General features: G+C 53.0%; 4 protein-coding genes across 10 annotated transcripts in view; 2 read left to right on the top strand and 2 right to left on the bottom strand.

Annotated features, from left to right (window-relative positions):
• On the top strand, positions 1-5,138 carry MXD3 (MAX dimerization protein 3). 2 transcript variants are annotated; one of them, XM_037126414.2, is made up of 7 exons: positions 1-187; positions 390-504; positions 775-880; positions 1,529-1,558; positions 1,685-1,799; positions 4,361-4,544; positions 4,619-5,138. In XM_037126414.2, exons 2-7 carry the CDS (start codon positions 435-437, stop codon positions 4,729-4,731), a joined length of 618 nt encoding a protein of 205 aa, XP_036982309.2. In that variant the 5' UTR covers positions 1-187; positions 390-434; the 3' UTR covers positions 4,732-5,138. The 2 variants fall into 2 exon arrangements, with proteins under 2 accessions (XP_036982309.2, XP_036982310.2); XM_037126415.2 differs by having other exon boundaries at positions 1-191.
• A 266-nt stretch (positions 5,139-5,404) lies between these two features.
• Positions 5,405-9,313, bottom strand: PRELID1 (PRELI domain containing 1). The gene is made up of 5 exons (XM_037126413.2): positions 9,030-9,313; positions 8,202-8,427; positions 6,339-6,452; positions 6,149-6,227; positions 5,405-5,946 (listed from the first exon to the last, which is right to left on the bottom strand). The coding sequence occupies exons 1-5, from the start codon at positions 9,119-9,121 to the stop codon at positions 5,795-5,797; spliced, it is 663 nt and encodes a 220-aa protein (XP_036982308.1). The 5' UTR covers positions 9,122-9,313; the 3' UTR covers positions 5,405-5,794.
• Positions 9,314-9,364: 51 nt separating this feature from the next.
• RAB24 (RAB24, member RAS oncogene family) lies at positions 9,365-11,566 on the top strand. Its single transcript, XM_037126416.2, has 8 exons — positions 9,365-9,860; positions 9,940-10,008; positions 10,220-10,298; positions 10,402-10,469; positions 10,555-10,654; positions 10,845-10,895; positions 11,035-11,097; positions 11,218-11,566. Exons 1-8 carry the CDS (start codon positions 9,744-9,746, stop codon positions 11,280-11,282), a joined length of 612 nt encoding a protein of 203 aa, XP_036982311.1. The 5' UTR covers positions 9,365-9,743; the 3' UTR covers positions 11,283-11,566.
• Positions 11,567-12,696: 1,130 nt separating this feature from the next.
• NSD1 (nuclear receptor binding SET domain protein 1) overlaps positions 12,697-21,593 on the bottom strand; it is a 158,521-nt gene continuing 149,624 nt past the window's right edge. For all 6 annotated transcript variants that reach the window (XM_037126410.2, XM_037126408.2, XM_037126407.2 and 3 more), the window contains exons 22-23: positions 21,012-21,216; positions 12,697-18,990 (exon numbers count right to left, since the gene is read on the bottom strand). In XM_037126410.2, coding sequence (XP_036982305.2) covers positions 17,363-18,990; positions 21,012-21,216 — 1,833 coding nt within the window. In that variant the 3' untranslated portion in view covers positions 12,697-17,362. The remainder of the gene's footprint in view (positions 18,991-21,011; positions 21,217-21,593) is intronic.

Below are 21,593 nucleotides of genomic sequence, written 5' to 3'. Positions count from 1 at the left end.
GCAGCTGCGAGTACACGGGCCTCCGGAGACTACACGTCCCTAGAACTCGCGTCCCCTCGCCGTCTGCACGGGCTGGAAACGGAGTCCCAGAGACTCCTCGCTGCCAGCACGGGGTCGCTGACCAAAGCGAACAGGATTCACCAACCCCCAGCCTGGGGTTTGCCCGAGGGCCGGACTTAGAGCTGATGTAGGTACGGGCACCGCAGGGTCCGAAGGGGCGGGCGGCTTGGGGGACCCGGCTGAGTTTTGGGAAGGGTTTCAGGGGGCGGGGCCAAGAGCCGGGCCACCCTGCGGGCGGGGCGTCCAGGGGGCGGGGCCGGGCGCCTGTGTGTGGCACCATGTCAGTTACATTGTAACAAAAGTGGTGCTGCTGCTTCTCCGGCCCTCAGCTCCGGCTCTCAACTCCGGCTCTCCCGCCGTCAGCTGTCGCCGACATGGAACCAGTGGCTAGCAACATCCAGGTCTTGCTGCAGGCAGCCGAGTTCCTGGAACGCCGCGAGAGAGGTGAGGCAAAACTTTTGGCCGGACTCCAGGCAACGACCTTGCTGACACCGGCCTCGGTTGGACTTGGCTCCCAACCTGCAGGATACATACTTGGCTTTAAGGCGGTAGCCCCGGGGCACTCCCGTCTTCGACTGGAGAGGAGTCTGTAGTCGGGCTGGGAGGTGGTGGGAAAATGGCCCTGGCGCCAAAAGCCCCTCCCTGACCGTGCCTGCCAGGAGCGCCCGCGGGGACCATCTCCATCCTGACGCGGATGGGGGCTCTCTCTGGCAGAGGCTGAGCACGGGTACGCGTCCCTGTGCCCGCACAGAAGTCCGGGCCCGATCCACAGGAAGAGGAAGCCGTCCCCCCAAGCTCTTGGCGCGCTGGACGGTGGGCGGTGAGGAGGGCCAAGGGCAACGGGGAGTGGGGGATGGGCGCTGTCCCTTTCAGACCCCTCCCCAGCCCACTTCCTCCTTGTTGCTTGCATCTTCTGGGCCAGGTACCCTACTGTGGAGACATTCAGACCCCACTTGCCGTCTTGCCCCATCCCCAAACACAACCTCTATTCCATCAAGCACTAGTTCTTGAGCACCCGTCATAGTGCCTGTTCTGTGTCCCACTTCTGCTCCACATATCACACCACTCCCTTTCCTCTTCTCACCTCATCTCCACCCTTTCTTTACACATGCTGTTCCCTCCAACTGGAGCATCTCTCCCTCCACCACCCACTTTGGGTAACTTGCGTTTCTGGCTCAGCTCAGCTGGCACCTCTGTTTAGGAAGCCTTTCCTGACTGCTGGTAGGGGGCTTCAGACTCCAGGGCTCCCTGAGCAGGCCTCTCACAGCATTTGCACCTCCCCCCAACCCCCAACCTGCCCACGGGTCTCTGCCTCCCCCTGGCAATGCAGGGGCCTGAGGCACACTGCTGTCATACTGAGCTGGTTTGGAACAAATATCTGTAGTGCCCTTTGAGCCCCCGGAAGCCTGGGACTGAGGGTGTGGGCAGCAGCTGACGCCCACTCACCCCATCCTCCTGGCATTGGCAGGTCTGTGCACAACGAGCTGGAGAAGCGCAGGTGAGTCCCAGACACGCCGGGACAGCACGGGTCCTGTAACTGCCTCCCTCTGGCCTTTCCTACCCTGTCAGCCCTCTGGCTAGCAAGGCTGGGCTGGCACTGCCCTCCTGACCCCTTCCCCTGTAGGAGGGCCCAGCTGAAGCGGTGCCTGGAGCAGCTGAAGCAGCAGATGCCCCTGGGGGCTGACTGTGCCCGCTACACCACGCTGAGCCTTCTGCGCAGGGCCAGGATGCACATCCAGGTGAGGGGCTACCCCTGCACCCTGGAGCCAGCTCACCAGACACGTGAGAGGTGTAGGAGGGAGTTGCTGGGGGAAACTGGAGAGAGGCCCACTGTGCTTTTAGTTTCCAAATTTATTAAATGGGAAGAGAAGCAAAAAATAACTCAGAATTGTTCTGACGCTTAAGCTTCAGCATTTGCCCAGTAAGTATTCACTGTTGTTATTACAGCTATTACGTCTATTCCAGCTGTGAGGCCCTGGGCCAGGCAGTTAGCTTCTCTGGACTTCCTTTCCTTCTCTGTATGGGGGGCATGCCTGTTGAAATAATGTATGGATCATGTGTAAGGGCCCCTAAGACTGTGGAGGGCTGGTCCTCGATCTTCCTCTCTCCCATTCTTTAAGACCTCCTGTTCTGAGCAGTCTGTCCTGAAGCCGATTTGGGAGGCAGCTCCAGAGGCCAGGCCAGGGAAAGGACCGAGAGGATGGCCATCACCTTATTCTCAGAGCCCTTGTTGCTGCCCCCTGGTGGACATGAGTGGGGGGTGCTAACTCAAAGCCCCAAGCATCCCCAAAGAGACTTTTCCTGCCCTCCTGGTTCTTTTGACGAAGAAATGGAGGCACAGCAGTGCTTCTGAGAGGCAGATTCAGAATCCAGGCCCAGGTGCCCTGAGTTGCATGCTTTCCTTTAACAAGTATATTGGGTTGGCCAAAAAGTCTGTTTAGTTTTTTTTTTTTCCTGTAAAAGACACACTTTTCATCTTCACCAATAACTTGATTGATTTGGATCTTTTGAGTTAGTTGGCTGTCTCCTGTGTCATATAATGTTGATTGTTCTCAGTTAGTGTCTCAATTTGACCACTGTCACCTTCAACTGCAGTACCCTCCCTGACTGTGGAGCATCATCCAGCGTGAAATCTGCAGCGTGAAACTTCACAAACCATTTCTGACATGTTTGATCAGATACAGCACCTTCTCCATACACTGCACAAATATTTTTTTGCATTTCAGTTGCATTTTTACCTTTCTAGAAATAGTAAAACATAATATGCCAAAAACATGGCATATTTTCTTTCATCTTCAATATTAAAATGGCTACACAAAAAGCCACCAATTTGGTAAGTTTTTTTTGTAATGCATGCTGATATGACAGCTGTCACAATACAATCTAACAAAATTGTTTCGAATGGAGCTAAGGAAAACTAAGTGCTACTAGGGCCACCGTATGGATAAAAAGCAAACAGACCATTAGGCCAACCCGGTGTTTGGTTTGTTGAGCCCCCGCTGTGCCAGGCTGCTGTAGAAACAGGGGTTGTGTCAGAGACACATGGACGTGCGTGTGGCAAATGAATCACAGTGTGGGCACTGTCCACGCTGTGCCACAGGTGCCTGCATTTCCCTCGTGGTGGCTCAGTAATACCCTAGCTAGACAGCAGGCCCTGGTTTCTTGCCCGGATCCTACCTACCCTGGTTCTTAGAGGGACAGAGGGCAGGCCCCAGGATCGCTCCTTCCTTAAAGCCCCACCAACCCCCTCCTGGACTCCCTGCTTCCTGTTTTGCATCGGCCAGACTGTCCTCACCTTGCCTGAGGAGGATGTTCTTTGTAGCAGGTGGTTGATCTCTTTAGGTCTCTCTCTTCGGCTGAAAACCTCCCATGGGTCCTGAGAAGAGCCTTCTCAGCCCTTCTGTGAAGTCAAGGCCTTCCACATCCCAGGCCTTGCCACTGGCCTGCTTTTTTAGTCTTATCTCTTCCCTGTTCATCACCCAAAAGCCAAATCTGAATTCTCAGTGCTCTTCCTGATCTCCCTCTGCTTGGGTGCTTCTCCCCATCTTTGCCTAGGCAGCTGTCACTCATCCCTCTATACCCCGTCCCATGCCCCCCCCCCCCTTGCTTGTGGACTGCAGGCTCCTGCCCACCCAGGGCTCTGATGGGAGAGCCCTGGGCCTTCCAGTCCACTGCACGCTGGGCTGGCAGAGCTCTGGTGGAGATGGGGGGAGCAGATTAATGCTGAAGAAGCCCTGGGGTTCCTAGGAGGGTCTTGAACAAGAGTTCCAAACTGGTAGCCTTGGTTTCGTCTGTAGTTTTCTAAAATTTAAGTTAGTTGGCAGCACTTAAGAGGCCACTTAACACGAAGAATGTGACTTGCCAGCTCTCTTAAAGACACTGAGCGGTCTGGCCACACTTGGTTGGGCCTCTTCCCACATGGTAGCCATCGGCTGGGCCCCCGAGGTGGCTGCCTCTGTCACCTAGAGTCCACACTCCCCCCCCCCCCGCCCCTCTCTATTGCTTGGTACCACCCTGGGCACTCTTTCTCATCACCTGACTAAACGCTGAAGATCTTTGACGTTGTGCTGCCCGCCCTGCCCACCCAGCTAAACAGAATGCTCAGGCCATTTACATGGCATCGCAGGGCCTGTGTTCCCCGGAGGATGTGGAGGAAGCCTGTGGAGCCCAGGCTTTCTGAGCCCTGTCAGGAGCAGGCAGCAGTCACCGAGGGGTCGCGGCTGCCGCGGAGCTGTGCCCGGTGGTGCGCGGGGGGGACCCCGGGCAGCTGACCCCATCCTTTGCTTCCTCGGGCCCGCAGAAGCTGGAGGAGCAGGAGCAGCGGGCCCGGCGGCTCAAGGAGAAGCTGCGCAGCGAGCAGCAGAGCCTGCAGCGGCAGCTGGCATGGCTCCGGGGGCCGGCGGGGGCGGGCGAGCGGGAGCGGCTGCGCGCGGACAGCCTGGACTCCTCGGGCCTCGCCTCTGAGCGCTCAGACTCGGACCAAGGTGAGTGTCCCGAAGCAGAAGCGGGCTGGGCGGGCCGGTGGGCCAGGTCTCCTGACGGACCCGTCCCTGTGCAGAGGAGCTGGAGGTGGACGTGGAGAGCCTGGTGTTCGGGGGTGAGGCCGAGCTGCTTCGGGGCTTCAGTGCTGGCCGGGAGCACAGCTACTCACACAGTGGCGCCTGGCTATGACCCTCGCCGCTCCAAAGCACGTCCTCCCCTCAGACCCCCTGCCACTCAGCTCTGCGGGGCAGGAGCCCTTCTCGAGCCTCCCGGGCTGTCCAGACTCACCTCCTGTTGCAATGAACTGAAAGGACCTTGGTGTGGGAAGAGGTGCTTCCCCTGCCTGGCCCCTGGTTGCGGGAGCCCCTTCTAGGGGCGTGGCCCGGCCCCCCAGGGGCCGCAGTGCGGGCAGCTTACGCCTGGACTACCCTTCCAGGCATTTTTTTTGTTTGTTTTGGTAGCATTTGGCTCTGCTGTCCCCATGGGGACAGGAAGCCTCTTGGGTCCCCCCCCCATTCCTTCCTAGACAAGGCCGCCTGGGCTTTATCCCACAGATACTGTACAGTATTTTCATTAAAAGGTTCTTTCTTAATTTCCTGCCCATGGTCTTGTCTGATGAAATTGGGGAAACTCCCAGCCATAAGATGGGAAAGAGGAAATGAGATCAGCAGCCACCACCCACATTGCTGGCGACACTATTGGTGGGTCTGCACTGCCCCTTCAACCGGAAGCCCAGAGGCTGGCCAGCCCAATTTTGCAGGTTTGGTCGAGGCTGTGACAGGACTCGCCTTGGGCCCAAAGTCAGGGTGCACTGGAGTCAAAATTCAAACCGAAGCTTTCTGACTCCACAGCTGGGGCTGGCTGAATTCAACAAATATTTATTGAGTGCCTATTATGTACTAGATATTGTTCCAGGTACTTGGGACACAGCAGAGAAAAAACCGAAGGTTCCTGCCCCCAAGGAGCTTACAGTCTAGCATTTATGACCCCTTCACCTGCACGCTCGCTGTGACCCTGGGCAAGTCACAGCCCCTCTCTCCATGGCCAGCCGATGCGTGAAGCAGCAGGCCTGGCCCAGATGTGGATAATGTGTCTGGTGCCCTGCAGATGCCAGACAGACACCACCACCAACCCACCACCCAGACAGGAGATCAGGCCGGAAGTTGAGTTTTAATAATAAGCACAAGGGGGGAGGGCAGAGGGGGAGTGTAGTGGGTGGCCTGGCCTGCTGCAGCTCAAGGGCCCGGGCTGGCTACACAAACTGCTGCTGCTGCTGCTGCTGCTTCTTTGTGGCTGCCTTGCTGGCAAGGTCCTTGGCCTTCTCTGTAGCTGCCAGTGCCGTCTCCTTTGCCTTCTCCTTGGCTTCCTTGGCTGTCTCAACCAGGGTTTTGGAAGGGGCCTCACCTGCAGCAAAGGGCAGGAGGCCGGCTTTAGAGGATGCGGAGAAGACCCACCCAATTGCTCCCCACAACCGTCACCACCTGCAAGTCAGGCCCCATTGGAAAGGCGGCGTTTGCCCAGCGTACAGACGAGGAGTCCCAGGCTCCGCTCATACCAGTCAGGGCTGCTAGGATTTGAACCCAGCCTGTGCCCGGGAGGTTCTCACCTTGCAGCTTGGCCAAGATGTACTCAAAACCCTTCATTGTCTTGGTCACGTTGCTTTTGAACCGGGCGAGACCAAATTCCTGGCAAAAGATGAGAAGGGGAAGGGTTCTGAGCTTCCCACTGACCTCTAACCCAGTCTATGCCCAGTGGCCTGCGCCTCAGAACACCAGCACCCCCAAGCCACTGCTCACCTGGACAGCTCTGGAGACACCAAACAAGCTAGAGGAGACCCAAGCTTCCCGGTGGATTTCGGTCCAGCCGCTATTGTCGGGGTTCACACAGTAAACACATCGCTCCTCCACCACCTGTGTAGGGAGTCCGGCCAAACAACTCTGTGGGAGTCTTTCAATTTGCCAGCTTCACATAAACATGATTCACTGCCTCGTTTTATGAGGGAAAGCAATAAAATGAAAATCCATTCCTTATCACATCCCACGCTGTGTTTACAAAGAGCAAGAACATAAAGGTCATTTTGGTCTCTACGGTCTCTTCTGACCCTTTAAACTAGACAGCAAATGGCCTCTTGAGATCAGTAGGGAGGCCTTCCAGCTCTGCCCTGGCCCCTCCTAGATTTGGTTTGGCACCTTTATGTCTACACAGGGGCAATGTTCTTACCAGCCTACTACCTGTCACAGCTCTCATTATCAGAGGAAAAAGTGCGCTAGCACTCCCCACAGAGCACTTCAAAGGCCTGTCCTGCAGCTGGCCACTGGCTGGGAGGCCACCTCATGATAGGGTCACTACCTGGGTGACTAAAAAACAGGCAGTGCCCTCCAGGCAGGGTGCAGTGAAGGCTCCAGTGGCTGCAGCAGTGGACTGAGCTGCCAGCTTACTCCGTGAGCTTGTAGGATGCTTCCCCTCTTCGTACCTCACTTTTCCCTTTGCACAAGGGGGTAACTCCCACCTCCGAGGGTCACTGTGAAGACCGAGTGAGAAAAAGCCAGTTCTCTGAAAGCTTCAGGGTATTCATACATGAAAGAACATGACAGAATGTTTTTTAATTTAAAAAAAATTACTTGCTGATTCTAAAATCAGTAGAGAGACAAAGGGAGAGAACCTTAGACTACGGCCTCAGGGAGACCACCACCCAGGCCCAGCCTCCTTCCAGCACTCTGTGCAGGCAGAGACACATCCATTTTTTATTCCACTTACTTATGCATTCACTGGTGTTTTTTGTTGTTTTTTTTTTAAATCCTGGCCCTGGCTGGTGTAGCTCAGTGGATTGAGCGCGGGCCTGCGAACCAGACAATCGCAGTTTGATTCCCGGTTCAGGGCACACACCGGGGTTGCAGGCTGGTTCCCAGCAGGCCGGTTCCCAGCAGGCCGGTTCCCAGCAGGCCGGTTCCCAGCAGGCCGGTTCCCAGCAGGGGACGCACGAAAGGCAACCATACATTGATGTTTCGCTCCCTCTCTCCTTCCCTTCCCCTCTAAAGATAAATAAATAAAATCTTAAAAAAAAAAAAATCCTCACCAGAGGATATTTTTTCACTGCTTTCAGAAAAAGAGAAGGGGAGAGAAACATCAATGTGAGAGAGACGCATCAACTGGTTGCCCCTGTACATGCCCGGACCAGGGATCATGGATGCCCAGACTGGGGTTCAAACCCATAACCTAGGCATGTACCCTGATGGGGAATTGAACCCACAACCTTTTGGTTATGGGATAATGCTCCAACCGAGCCACACTGGCCAGGGCTCACTGATTGATTCTTGTATGTACTCTGACTGGGAACTGAACCCTCAACCTTTGTGTATTGGGACGATGCTCATTATAACCATCTGAGCTACCTGGCCAGGTCAGGGTTCTCAAGATTTACAGACAAAAGGAACACCTCCCCCCCTGCCCAAACCTTAGGCTGAACTCTATTGTGTAAGACACTGAGGGGTGTAACTCCTCTGGTCCGTGGGGGCCCAGATCCTCTCCCTTACGAGGCACACCCTAGGCACCCTTATGGCCAGATGGATTCTGGTTTGAAAACCACTCAGCATTACTCGCTCCTGAGTCACACGTATCAGGAGCTCTATCCACTTTGCCGGGGACCAAGAGAGTCTCACCATCAGCCGGGCATGGTTGATGTTCCAGGTGAAGGTGGTCATGGTCTGGTTCCGCGGGTCCACAATAGAATCCTCCAGGATGTACACCGAGTGAGCGACATTGGCAGGAAACAGTCGCTCGGCCCAGCGGGGCATCCTGTTGGTCTTGGTCAGGAGTCTCCGGGACAGGAGCTTCTGGTCAGGGGTCACCTCCCGGTGCACTATGTCTTCGGTCAAGACATGTTTGCTGCAGGTGTCAGAGTGACGGTGACCGTGGGGAGCCTAACCCCGAGAGACTGCCCGTTGGGGTTCCCATCTGGAGCCTCCCGGACCAGAATGGCCAGGCCTTCCGCTAAACTTGCAGTGATCTGTGCTGTAGCTCAGACCTGAAGATGGAGTCCATTGAATCTATCCCAGGGCAAATTCCAACTCCTGCCCCCTCGCTGACCTGGATTCCTGGGCCTTCCAGCATGGCAGGCCTTGTTGGTTTACTGCACCACTGGAGAGCACCACAGGCAGAGGAGTAGCTCAGAGAACAAGCTCAGAGAACATCTGGGAATTCCAACCCCAGGAACCCTCCCAATTCCTATGCCGCCGTCTCTTCCTGTCTCGCCAGCCACCTGGAGTTGACAGAGCCTTAGAATACGGCCTCAAGTAAACCACTGCCCAGGCCCGGCCTCCTTCCAGCACTCTGCAGGCCTGGCCACTTCCCCAATAGGGTCCTCTAACCCTAAAGACGGCCACGGCTCCGGCGATCCCCTACCTCGGACTCGATGTGGAGTCCTTCCCGGCCCCATACTTCGATTCCAAACAGCGAGGGGAAAGGCTGCTATATCCCGGGTTACGTACCTATAGGGATTCGGGTACCGCTGCCAGAAGGCAGCAAACACTTGGTCCCAGGAACTCCGGAGCACGCTCTGGCCCAGGAAATACTTCACCATCGTCCCGGCCGGAGCGGGATCAACACCCGCGCAGCATCAGGGGTGCAGAGCCCGCGGGGCACGTGCAGACCAGGCCGAGCCTCGGCGCACGCCCGCCAGGCACGTAGCTCAGTCGCCACCGCCCTGCGCTCCACCAGCAGCCACCGCCATGAGGAGTTGCCCAGCCGCCCGCCACTTCCGGCGCAGAAGCACAGTACCGAACACTTCCGGCGCCTGTGCACGTGACTCCTGGTCCCGCCCCCTCGCCCTCCACCCCCTCCCGCTGCGGGAGTCGCGGAGCTGGTGGCCTGAGCCGGGTTAGCTGGGACCCTAAGCTCCGTGGGGAGCCCGAGCTGTGGCGGCGCCTGAGCCCCGCGGCGAGCGAGCTGGGCGGCGGCGTGCGGCGCCGTTGAGGGCGCTGCCCCGCGCGCTCCCGGGCTGCCCCAGGCCCTGGGCTCTCGGGAGGAGGATCAGCGCCCGGGGCCAAGAAGTGGGGGCAGCGGGGCGCTGCTGTAGCTGGAGCCCACCGTGGTGTCTCGAGTCGTAGGGACAGAGGCCTGGGCGCTCCCTGCCCGACTGGAGATCCGCGTTAACCCGGCGCGGGGGCGCAGGGCCCTGACGCGGATAAGGCAGCCGCGAGAGCATGAGCGGGCAGCGGGTGGACGTCAAGGTGGTGATGCTTGGCAAGGAATACGTGGGCAAGACGAGCCTGGTGGAGCGCTACGTGCACGACCGCTTCTTGGTGGGGCCCTACCAGAACGTGAGTGTGCCTCGCGGGGCCGGCGCGGGTGGGAGGCCAGCACTCGTCCGCCGTTCTGATCGCTTTCCCCTGGTTGCAGACCATCGGGGCCGCCTTCGTGGCCAAGGTGATGTCTGTCGGAGACCGGACGGTGACTTTGGGTATTTGGGTAAGTGCCCTGGGCAGGTACCAGTTCTGGGAAAACCCATTCCTGAGGAGGCTTGATCCCCTCTATTCTTGACTGATCTATGGCCTTACAGAGGCCATTTCTCTTCCCTAGTCTCAGTTTAGAAGTGGGGGTCTGGAGGATGTGTGTATTTGCAGTCTTGGGGAGTAGCTCAGTAACTCAGGCCACGGCTGAGCTTCCCCCTGCCCTTCAGGACACAGCAGGCTCTGAGCGCTACGAGGCTATGAGTCGAATCTACTATCGGGGCGCCAAGGCTGCCATCGTCTGTTACGGTAAAGGAGAGGTTCTGGCCTGTATCTCAAGCAAGAAGGGGTGGGTGCTAGGCTGGCCGTAGAGAACAGCCCCTGACCCTGTTTCCTGCTGCCCCCTACCAAGACCTCACGGACAGCAGCAGCTTTGAGCGCGCGAAATTCTGGGTGAAGGAACTGCGCAACATGGAGGAGGTAGGTGGTCAGACTTCACCAGAGGACTCAGGGCTGGGGCAATGGTGGTCTCTGTGGGTGACTCTGATCTCGTCTTCTGCCCCAGGGCTGTCAGATCTACCTGTGTGGCACCAAGAGTGACCTGCTGGAGGAGGACAGGCGGCGTCGACGCGTGGACTTCCACGATGTCCAGGACTATGCAGACAGTAGCTTCTCAGCTCCCCTGGGGAAGGGGAGGGAAATGCTGCTGGGGCGGGTCACGCAAAATAGGGAAAGCTTCCTGGCCTCCCTGAACTGGGGGGGGGGGGTCCAATAGCGCCCCCGCACTGCTCGACTTCCCCTTTGTCTGTGCCACCTTGTTCTCAGATATGAGGCTTTAGTCATTTTTCTTTACAGATATCAAAGCTCAGCTCTTTGAAACATCCAGCAAGACAGGCCAGAGTGTGGGTGAGTGCTCTCCCGGGCCTCGCAGCAGGAACCGGCAGGGGCACCAGAGGAAGCAGAGCAGAGCCAAGAGGGCTGTGTCACTGGGTGATCCCAGGGCTCCTGGCATTGGGCCCTCACTGATGGTCCTTTTTCCTGCCAGACGAGCTCTTCCAGAAAGTGGCAGAGGATTACGTCAGTGTGGCGGCCTTCCAGGTGATGACAGGTGTGTACTTCCCTGGCCTCTCCGGAGACTTCCTCTAGGCCCTTGGCATCTAGCCCCCTTCACGGAAGTTACTGGAGCCCCAACAGAATGATGCTTACCTGCCACCTCTCTCTCTGACAGAGGACAAGGGTGTGGATCTGAGCCAGAAGGCAAACCCCTACTTCTACAGCTGTTGCCATCACTGAATCACCACTCACTTAGCCTGGGGGAATTAAAGGAATTCCCTGAGGGGCTGGACCTAGTTCTTGTCTGGGCTTGGGTGGGCACATGTGACTACCCCAAGTCCCACGGCAGCAGGGTGGCACCTGCCTGTGCTGGCCCATGGAACAGATGCAGCGTTGGGTGGACTCATGGGCATCAGGAGGGGAAGGGCTGATTTGGACTCCAGGCCTCTGTCCTCAACAGCACTTGTGTCTGCAGATTAAGTAGTGTCTGACTTGTAAATAAAATCAATGCACTGTGAACCACAGCCCCTTTCCCTGCTGTGTAGTTGGGTATCAAGGCTCCAAGTTCTTTCTTAGGCTGGCTGGCCAGCCTCACTTCCTGTATGAGGGCTCCTCCCAGCCTTAAAAGTTACTTTACCCCAGGGTTGCAGCTGAGGTAATGGAGAAAGGAGAGCCCTTTCCTGTACTTTGTTAGGGCCAAAGGCTGGGTTAGGGCAGTGCAGACCTCACAGTTCCTTCCTGACGCTGAGAAGAGCTAGGCAGGCACTTAAGTCGTGTCCAGAGATCAAAGATCAAGCACTCCTACCGCAGACCGGCTAGTCCGACCACGTCCGTCACACCTAGGCCCAAGTCACACCTGTGGCTCAGATCCTAAGCTTCCCATCAGTATCTGGCAATGTGGTGTAATGAGAAAACCCATAGGTTATGTAAGACAGAAAGGTCTTTGGACTCAGATTTGAAAAAGGGACCTAAACTTGGCCCCAGTTTCTTATCTCTAAAAGTAACCACCGCCCAGTTGAGGACTGGGAAGACCATCAGTAAAAGTAAAGTCTAGGACTAAACGTGTATCTTCCCCAGAGGACTGCTGAAAAAGCAGGAAGTTCAGGACTAGGTCTTAAGGGGAGGCAGGCTCTCAAGGTTGCATAAAGTAGTATAGTTTTTAGGCCTTGGAAGTCTAAATATTTCCAAAGGATCAAGTGTTAACTGTAAACCAGGCTGACTTGATGTTTCCTGTCCAAAAAGGACGTTTATGGAGGCTTGGCTTTCCCACCTTAGGCTGGGTCCTCTGCAGGGCTTAGCACCTGCTCTGAAGAACCAGAAAGTTGGCCAAGACGGTCAGACTCACTCAGGAAGTCCTTTGGTTCTACTTCCTCCTTAAAAACCAATTCCTCAAAATATCCTTACTTCATGGGTGATGAAGGCTTCCTGTGTAGGGACTGAAACTAACCAGCCACTCCTGAAATACATTCTGGCACCTGATGACTACTGGGAGGAAACCCACACCACTCCCATGAGGTTTGGAGGAGGGGCTCCGCTCCGTGTCCACTGGGAACTCGAGTGGAACTCGCTCGGGGGCTGGCTCCTGTTCTCACCACAAACCCGTCCGCCCTCCTGCCGGGCTACATCTCCCCAGACAACAAAACACAACACAGGGTAAGGGCCATAAGAGTAAAGTTAAACTTTACTTTACAGTAATTTTTTTTCTATATACAAAGAATTACAGTACATGTTTATGGGGATTCCTAGCACAGGGCTCCCCTCTTTTCCACTAAGAGTTTCACTTATAGCTGACAATCTATGGGGGTGAGGAGGAGCAAAAAAAAAAAAAAAGTGATGGACCTCAGCTGATTCCCCCCACGTCCCTTTCTTAAAAATATAAAGAGATCTCTACTGTCAGCTTGTTTCTTCACCAAGACTTAGAAGTCTGCTCTTCCACGAGCTCCGGTGTGCTGCACTCACCCATCTACACACACCTACATGCGCACAGGCAGCACCCACCTCAGGCCTGGAGCCCACCTGTTCTCTGCCCCTACCCGGGAAGTCTAAAGCACCAGAACTATTTCTGCTCCTACTCCCGGGGCTCACACCTCCTGTCCACAAAGCTCTGCTCAGCTTCCAGAATGTTACATGTGAAACCCCTCCACAGCCTGACTTTTGCAAAGTCATGGGAAAGCAGCTCTAGAAAAGGGACCACTGAAGAATTTCATGTGTGCTGTTTTTTGCTTATGTTCGGTAGGAAACACTTCCCAGGCTGTGGACTTCTAAATAGGATAAACCTACCACTTCCTTAAGAAACATTACCCTTAATTTTCATAAGCAACAGAGGTGTTGCCACGAGAGCGGAAGTAGAGAGGCAGAATGTAACCAAGGGAGAGCCTGCACCTGGAGCTCTCTGCCAACCTGTTCCAGGCAGTGTGGCCGTAGGCTGTAGACAGGGTAACGCCAGCCCTGAGACACTCAATGGCCACACTCATCTGGACAGTGTCTCTGCCCCTCTCCTCTTGAATGGAGCCTCGAAGAAACTGTTCTATGTAAAATTTCTTCCTCCCAAACAGGAAGCTGGGTTTCTCAAGTTGCCAGTCCCTCAACCCTTGGCAGTGCTTATTTATACCGGGAAATTAGCACCATCATTACTTTTTTTTTTGAGTGTACAAAGCAATTATCTGTTCTTAGTTCAATTTATACTATAGCAAACTCTGGCCCTAGAAAGCTCAGCTGAGAGCTAACTGGCCACAGCTGACCTCGTGCACCGGCTACCTAACTCTGAATGATCTGGAATGTCTTAACCAGTGGGGCAGCCCGAATGGGGCTCGTGGTAGTGCCTTTCCTGCCTCCACCTCAGAGAGGTCGCAACACTGGGCCATTCTGACTTCCTGGTTGACAAATCCCAAGAAGATGGCAATATCCCCCCCAAAAGCCTTAGAAGACCCGCTTCACAGAAACCGCTGCCAAAACTCGCCCATGTTCCCCTCTGCAGGGGAAGCTGCCAGGACCAGACTTCTGCCTTCCACTGTGTTCTCACAAGGCGACCTGGGAGTCCAGCTCCAGCGGGTAGACACTGCCGAACCTACAAAAGAGCTGCTGTGCGCTTCATGCCCTGACCGTGGGGTGGGGTAGAGGATATGAATACACTTAATTTTCATCAATGCTGAAGATGTAGATTTGGTAGTTGTTCATAAGAGGATCGACAGTGATTTAAATCACCTTAACCTCAGTAACTGCAGGGAAAGCAGACATTTAAAAACTTGTATGCTTTTGTAGCAGTGACAGCTATCTTGTTATTAGAATGAGTTAGCTTCAGTATGAGAAGTAGATGAGGCTTTGAATTTAACAGTTTCCATAAGTTTTTTTCCCTGACTTAACAGGGCTTGGAGAGGTATTTGTTCTCCGTCTATGGAAGAAGCTATGGCATCCCCCTGGGAAAGGCTTCTGGGGAACTGGCTTAGAGGGAAACTCTCTTGAGGTTCGGATTTCCAAGCTCTTGGCTAAATACCCAAAATACTATCCTGCACAAAGATCAGGAACTTCTAAGAAATGACTTCCTTTTAACTGCCAATTCACACTCCTAGATAAATGGCCTCAGTGCAGGCTCCAGGGGACCCTGGAGGGCTGGCTAGGTCACTCCCTCCTACCATTGGGCAAGAGTCTCGTTTCTCAACAGTCCTGAATCTATTCTTAATTGTACACTGACTGCTTTCATGGTGTTAAGATGTTAATGACCTAGAATCAGATGCTGCTGTGATCAGGAGGCCTGGCCGCTGTCAACCCCAGAGAATCTTTCTGGCCCTCAGGAAAGCCTGGCACTCCATCCATCTAAATAACTGCCTCCTACCCCTAAACCAAACATAGCTCCTAAGTTGTTTTCCCAGGCAGGTCTGGATGGAAGTTACCAGTGAATGGTGGGAAACAGAAAGGACCAAAACAAAACCACAAAGTGGCCAATCATGGCTCACCTTTCCCTAACTCCTTCCTGAACTGTGAGAGTTCTCTTGAGCAGCTGTTAAGTCAATTACCTACCAAAGCCTACTTCAGAGAAGCTACTTCAGAATCAAACTTCTCCACTTACAAATTTTTACATAGCCTGCACAACCCCCACCACACACACAAAAAAATTCACAGTTTATTTCATGAAACAAAGAACTACGGTAATTTAACACACAACATAGTGAAGGAGATTCTAACAGTGCAGTGAGGATACTTTTTCTGATCACGACTACAGATGACAGGAAAGAAAGGGCACAGGACTGGCACCAAGCAAACCCTATCATACAACCTAAGAGATTAGGGAAAAGATCTACTAGCTGCAGTTATATACTTATTATTCTCACACATGATAAATACTTAATATAATGAACTTTAATGTTCTGGGTGGATTTCTTTAAAAATATCTTTTCCATGGTTTAAAATTTTTTTAAAAGAAAATAAGATGCTTTGTTTTCTCTTCCTTTCGAACAAAGAGCTTTTCCTCTCTGATGATGTGGGAAGAGATTTTAGGATGAAAGGGGAGAACTAGGCAGGTGGAATTTACAGAGGAGGTTCCGAGGTCTAAGTGAGATGCAAGGACAGGCCCCTGAACTTGGGGCAGCCCTGCCCAGCCTTGTGCCTCTGCCTGAGTTCAAGTGTCTCAACCCCAGAGACCGACTTTGGGAAATAAAAGCGAAGTCTCTTTTTAATCTTTATATAAAGCGCAAATGCTTCTATAATAACTATTGTTCCCTCCTTAAGAGTAATCGGAGCAACCTCATTAGGGAACTTAGAAGGAAACTGGGATGAAATACAGAATCCTGTTGAGGGGTTAGAAGCCGTAACTGAGACTGAATGGTCAGGAGACGTCTGGGCCAGGTGGCCTGGTTGGCTAAAGCTGCTGGCTAAGTTGGCAAAGCAGAGAGGTAAACACATTTGGTCTAAGGACAAAGGAGGCATGAGTGAATGGGAAGGAACTGGCCAAACAGCACTTCCTGTTGGCAGTCAATGAGCTGGGTGAACGGTAGGGCAGGGTAGCACCAACAGATTTCCCAGCCCTTGAGCCCCAGCTCAGGGCAGCAGTAACAGATAATCAGCAGTTATGAGGAGTCAACTCTTAGACTGGACATTTCTCTAAATGCCACATCCTGCCAGTCATAAAGGAAGGGTTATGGCTGCCTTTGAACGGAGTCAGCAGGCAGGCAAGTGCTCTCAACATAGAGCATAATTCTCAGGAAGAAGGTGGCAGAATCCACTAGTAAAGAAGAGGACTCACTCCTTCCATTTAGGTAGAAGAGCAAATAATCAGAAGATAAGTAATTTTCCATCAGGGTCTGGCAACTTCCCTGAGCTGATGCTGGATCTAGCCCAGAGCTTGCCAGAGATTCCTTAGGTCCACTGCCCGAGACTCTGAAATCTGAAAGCACCTGAGTGTCTGGGGAACAGGCATGGGGTGCATTGACGTTAAAGGAGGAAAACTGGTAAAAAAGGTACACTTGCCAGTTGCCTTCGTATTACACAGTGGGAAAGCTATGCCTCTGCAGAGCCCAGCCCCCCCAACCAGCTGTTCTGCCAAGTACAGATCTTCAGACTCTGCAAACCCAGACGGAAGCAGCAATGGCTGCCCAGCCAACAGCCCCCCTGGCCTCTGTGCAGCCCCTCCTGCCTACAGACATCTGCACGTGCACACATGCACACCTGGCCAGAAGAACCACATTCAACACCACCATTTCTGGGGCCACTATGAACATTACAAAATGAGCCTGGAGCCTCAGATCCCCTCAACTCTTCATACTGTTTCCTGGCCAAAGGTTCTTGAAAACAGCCTGGAAGCCCAGGCAGGCATGTTAGGCTCACAGGGATCAGGTCTGGTTTATTTCTGTATCTCCTATCAGTGACTAGCACCTGGCCTAGCACACGAGAATGCTCAAGAAATGACCACTGATTTGAACGGATTATCAGTTCCTCCCAGGGGTTCATTAGGTGCCCTCGGTGGAGGTCTGCAGGGCTAGAGAAATAGAGAGCCCCTGTACCTTCCAACCTGACCAGTGGAATTGAATCCCATGCTTGACTCCAGAGTGGACTTTTTATTTCAAGTTGACCATGTGTAAAGGTTGAGGGAAAGAGACCCCAGTCTGTCTGTCTCCTTGGCCGAGGCCCACTTGGATTTCCGTATGTGGTTCACATAGCCATAAGCCCACTGGCTAAAATCACCAGAAATCTGAATGCTGGGATATAAAGAAAGAATTAACAGCGGAAAAGTGTTGGGGGTCTGTTTTTTGAGGGGGGGAAATATTTCCCTCCTCCAAGAACCCTGGGGGTATATAGCTGGTCTGGTCACGTGACATTCACTGGCATTATTTCTGTTCTGACTCTGCATACTTGTGACTGGAAGGAGCCTGGTTAAGAGCTGGAAAGGGGCTTTGCTCTGGCTTAGGATCTTGCCCTCTTCCAAGAGACCAGCAAGCCTGCGCCATCGTCTGTGTGTTCCCAGAGGACCAGCAGGACTGGGCCAGTGTCTGTCCGGCCACCATGGGCCAGAGCCCTGGCCCAGGTGAGACCTTTCCCAGGGACCAGGAACCCTGCTCTGTGGTTGCCAACTTCTTCTCTTCAGCGGATAGGGAGGATGGGGCCTTCCCAAGAGGCCTGAAGGACGGTCCACTCTTGGCAGCAAGTCCAGGTAGTTGGTGGCCTCCGGCCATCTGCTTTACCTGCTTCACCAGGCCCAGTGCTTGGCTGGGAGGCCCCAGGATCTGCTCAGCCCCTGCAGGTACTCTTCCTGAGGCCTGAGTTGCTGGCTCATACAAAAAAGCCTTGGCAGGGGACTGAGAAAGAAGTCTGGCTTGGGTGAATGACTTAACAGCTTGCCAGGGGTGCTCCAAGGGGGCCACGGCTTTTCCAGGAGGCTGAAGGACAGGATCTGACACACTGCCTCTCTCAATAGCTCGGGGCACCTGCCCCAGACCCTTGCTGGCAGGCCACGAGCTGGACTCCAACGCTGGCATCTTCTCATCGGCCTGTGGTGAGACTTCATGAGGAGAAGCTGCCCGTTCCTTCTGGCGAGACGTGAGGTCTATGAGGTCCATCACCAAAGCAGCTCTATTTTTTGACTGAGTGTTCTGGTCCACAGGCCTCAGTGCTTTTTCTTTAGCCACCAAGGTCTGGACCACAGCTGACAGCACTTTGTCAGCAGGTGGGAATCTCTGGGACACAGGAGCATGGGGTTTATCTGGAGACCTGTCTGAAGTCTGGGGTTTGGGGCTGTTGGTGACTCGCAGTCTGTCTGTTGGTGGAAGTCGCAAGCCAGTAGGAACTGGGGTTTTCTCCAGGGACTGGGGCCTCGGGCTGGCAGCACCTATGGATTTTTCTAGCCTTGGGTCAGCTGTCCCAAGTGGTCTTTCCAGTGGTTGGGACCTGATGGAGGGCGGGGAGCTTGGGCTGGTCACTGGAGAGGGTTTGTCAGATAGTTGGGGTCTTGGTCCTGCTACTGCAGGTGGCCTGTCCAGTGGCTTCTGGCTGCACACCAAGGACTGAGGTTTGGTCCCTGACCCCGTAAGGGCCCGGACCCTATCTACAGGCTGGGGCCTGGAGTCGGTTCTGTCAGGTCTTTCAGGCAGCGACTGCCTCTGACAAGTCCCTACCGGAGCTTTTTTGGACAACGACAATGTCTGGTTGGCTTCAGCAGGTGGCTTGTCTGACATCTTGGGCCCCGGAGCAGTTCCTCCTGATGACTGCTCTGCCAGGCGAGTGCCTGGGCCTGGAGGCAGTGGCACTGGGGGAGGCACATACTCACGGATCTCCCCAGGTTCCAGAGGGTTGGGCCCACAGGGGTCGTGCTCTGTACAAGACAGACGCCCATCCAGTTTGGAGATGAAGAGCATCCCTTCCCGGTGCTGCTTGCAAAAGGAGCTGGGACACATCTCACAAAAGGAGGCTGCTTCCTTCCCACAGATGTCGCACTGATGCCAAGGGCACTCCCATTTCCCTGAAAACACAGATGTGCAACAAAAGCTTAGGAAAACAAGAGATACATACGAGGTGGGTCAGGGCTCTGGAACCAGGTCCAGGAAGTGATTTCAAGCTGGCGTGTCCCACAGAGAGCTCATGCTCCCCTGGCCCCAGGACCTCAGCCTCCTCTTCTGTACAACCACTCGTAAAAATAACAGCCAAGGCTCTGGCTGGGTAGATTAGTTGGTTAGAGGTTGTCCCAATATGCCAAGGTTGCAGGGTTGATCCCCGGTCAGGGTGCATACAGGAATCAACAAATGAATATCTAAATAAGTAGAACAACAACTCCACATTTCTCTCTGCCCTTCCACCCACAAAATCATTAAAAAAAAATAACAGCCAAGTATCAAGTAGCAACTAAATATACAGGCAACAGTAAGTCCTTTTTTCTATTTCTAGAAAGGAAAAACCACCCAAAGCTTCCTTTAGATAGGATGTGAGATTACTTGCATATTTTTGCAAACTCTTTTTGTCCTATACAGCCTCTAAATATTAATTCCAAGAGGAAAAATCTCAGCTATTTAAACTCCTACTTATTTGCTTATAAGTAGGAAGAGGAAGCAGATAAAATGAAGTCTTGAAACTAGCAGACTGGGGGAAGGTGGGTATAAGGGGACTACATGGTAATGGAAAAAAAAAAATTACAATAAATTGAGTCCTGGCTGGTGTGGCTCCGAGGATAGAGTGCTGGCCTGCAAAATGAAAGGTTGCAGGTTCAATTCTTGGTCAGGGTACCTGCCTGGGTTGCAGGACCAGGTCCCCAATTGAGGACATGCTAGAGGCAACAGATTGATGTTTCTCTCTTTCTCTTTGCCCCTCTCTCCCCTTCAAAAGTGAAAAACAAACAAACAAAAAACCTAGCACAAAAATTACTTGTGGTGCCCACACAGAATCAATGAAAAAAAAAGACCCAAAGCCAACTTCACGTGCTATCTCTTTGCCTCTATTTCATGATAGCTGAGAGTCTCTGCCATGGACAGTGTTTTCACCTCTGCTTTCTCCAAAAAACAAACAAACAAACAAACAAACAAACAAACAAACAAACAAACAAACCTATGCTACACCTCATTCCTGGCTCACAGGCAAGCTCAATTCTGTCACAGCCTATGCCAATGATGGTCCTGAGTAACCGATTCTGAAACAATCACCCATCTCCACTTCCTGGCACAGTCAGGTCAATGTTATGGCCTTGCCCTTGCACTACTCAGTTTCCATCATTTCATGAGCCTGGTCACCACACACTGCAGGAAGGCCAATTCAGAGACAAATTCCCCTCACTCCTACCCCAAAGTTGTTTTTTTCTGCAATTCCAGGAAGCAGGCCACTAGTGATCAATAGTCTCCTCACCCAGAATGGCTTCCTACTGGTTTCTTACTGTAAAACAGATGGCAGGTCTGAATCCCTGAAACCCTCTCCCTCCAAATCACCACCCAAAAGTAAGTGACTTCTCCAAACGCAAATTCCTGGGTACCACATCTGCCTAAGCAGCTTTCTCACGTGTTACCTGCCACAAAGCTGCACCTCCTTCACACAGGTGTGCACTGAAGGGGGTCTAACTGATGTCAGTCCACACCTCACTGACTAGAATGATCCAAAGCTCCACTGTCTCAACCTCTCTTCCTCCAGAAAGGAAACCTGGCCTAGTGCCCTTGAGGTCAGAAAACCTGGCTTTCAGTCCAGCTCCTCCAACTATATGCTCTAATGAGACAAGTCATCTCACCAAACTTGATTCTGTTTCCTTATCTGCGTCATGGAAAGGTGAAAAGGTCTCCTATTTATAGGTTGCTAGAAGGATAAAGTAACATAACAGAAATGTAATAAAGTACCTGACACTTAGCAAGTGAGTTTCCGTTCCCCTCTCTATAACCTAAGTTTCTAAGCCCTTGTTATTTATTTCCAGAATGAGAACATGGACCCACCTCCCGTCGACACTATGCAAAGGGCTCTGAGAATTCTGGCAGAGAACCAAGAGCACTCAGAACTGATGTTGGCACCAACCTGCTGGTCGCTTGGTTAAATTGAGACAGTCTGCGTGGTAAACTTTTGGGCAGCCTGGCTTCTTACAGGAGACGAGCTGGCCAGCATCCCCACAGCTGAAACACTCATCCTCTCGCTCCTTTGTGATTTCGCCCTGGCTCCTGCGCTTCCCTTGTTGCTTCTTCTTGAATTTCTTTGACTTTTCTTCCGTGGCAATGGGTTGATTCTAGAGGTCAGATATTGAGCAGTCAGCATTCTGTTGACACATTAGTTGTATGATCTTGACCAGGTTAACTATCCTCTCTGAGCCTCAGTCTCTCCTCTGGGAAAAGACAGTCCTCAGAGACTGTTGTAAAGATGAGAGAAAAATGCAGAAAAGGCACCTAGCACATTACAGTTACCCAATAAATGTTGTATTAATTGTTAACTTTTGTATCAACTACTCCTGCCACCTAAATAAAAATAAATTGCTCTTCTTTTTGTTGACACACAAGGCAGGTATTAAAAGGTCATCCTTAAAGTTTTATTTTTGCCTTAATTTCATAACTAAGGAAGACTTCTCCATGTGTTTGTGTGTGCACACACATTTCTTAGCTTATTCAA

Source organism: Artibeus jamaicensis, unplaced genomic scaffold (genome assembly GCF_021234435.1).
Source record: "Artibeus jamaicensis isolate MK-2021 breed Jamaican fruit bat unplaced genomic scaffold, CSHL_Jam_final contig_1085, whole genome shotgun sequence".
Lineage (NCBI taxonomy): Eukaryota > Metazoa > Chordata > Mammalia > Chiroptera > Phyllostomidae > Artibeus > Artibeus jamaicensis.
This window is presented reverse-complemented; position numbering and strand designations above follow the sequence as displayed.

Coding starts and splice junctions, on each gene's coding strand:
- MXD3 (XM_037126414.2), top strand. CDS start 435: ATGGAACCAGTGGCTAGCAACATCCAGGTCTTGCTGCAGGCAGCCGAG. Junction 881..1,528: donor GGCGCGCTGGACGGTGGGCG/GTGAGGAGGGCC, acceptor TGGCATTGGCAG/GTCTGTGCACAACGAGCTGG. Junction 1,559..1,684: donor AACGAGCTGGAGAAGCGCAG/GTGAGTCCCAGA, acceptor CTTCCCCTGTAG/GAGGGCCCAGCTGAAGCGGT.
- PRELID1 (XM_037126413.2), bottom strand. CDS start 9,121: ATGGTGAAGTATTTCCTGGGCCAGAGCGTGCTCCGGAGTTCCTGGGAC. Junction 8,428..9,029: donor CGGTACCCGAATCCCTATAG/GTACGTAACCCG, acceptor TGACACCTGCAG/CAAACATGTCTTGACCGAAG. Junction 6,228..6,338: donor GTGTCTCCAGAGCTGTCCAG/GTGAGCAGTGGC, acceptor ATCTTTTGCCAG/GAATTTGGTCTCGCCCGGTT.
- RAB24 (XM_037126416.2), top strand. CDS start 9,744: ATGAGCGGGCAGCGGGTGGACGTCAAGGTGGTGATGCTTGGCAAGGAA. Junction 9,861..9,939: donor TGGTGGGGCCCTACCAGAAC/GTGAGTGTGCCT, acceptor CCCTGGTTGCAG/ACCATCGGGGCCGCCTTCGT. Junction 10,009..10,219: donor CGGTGACTTTGGGTATTTGG/GTAAGTGCCCTG, acceptor CCTGCCCTTCAG/GACACAGCAGGCTCTGAGCG.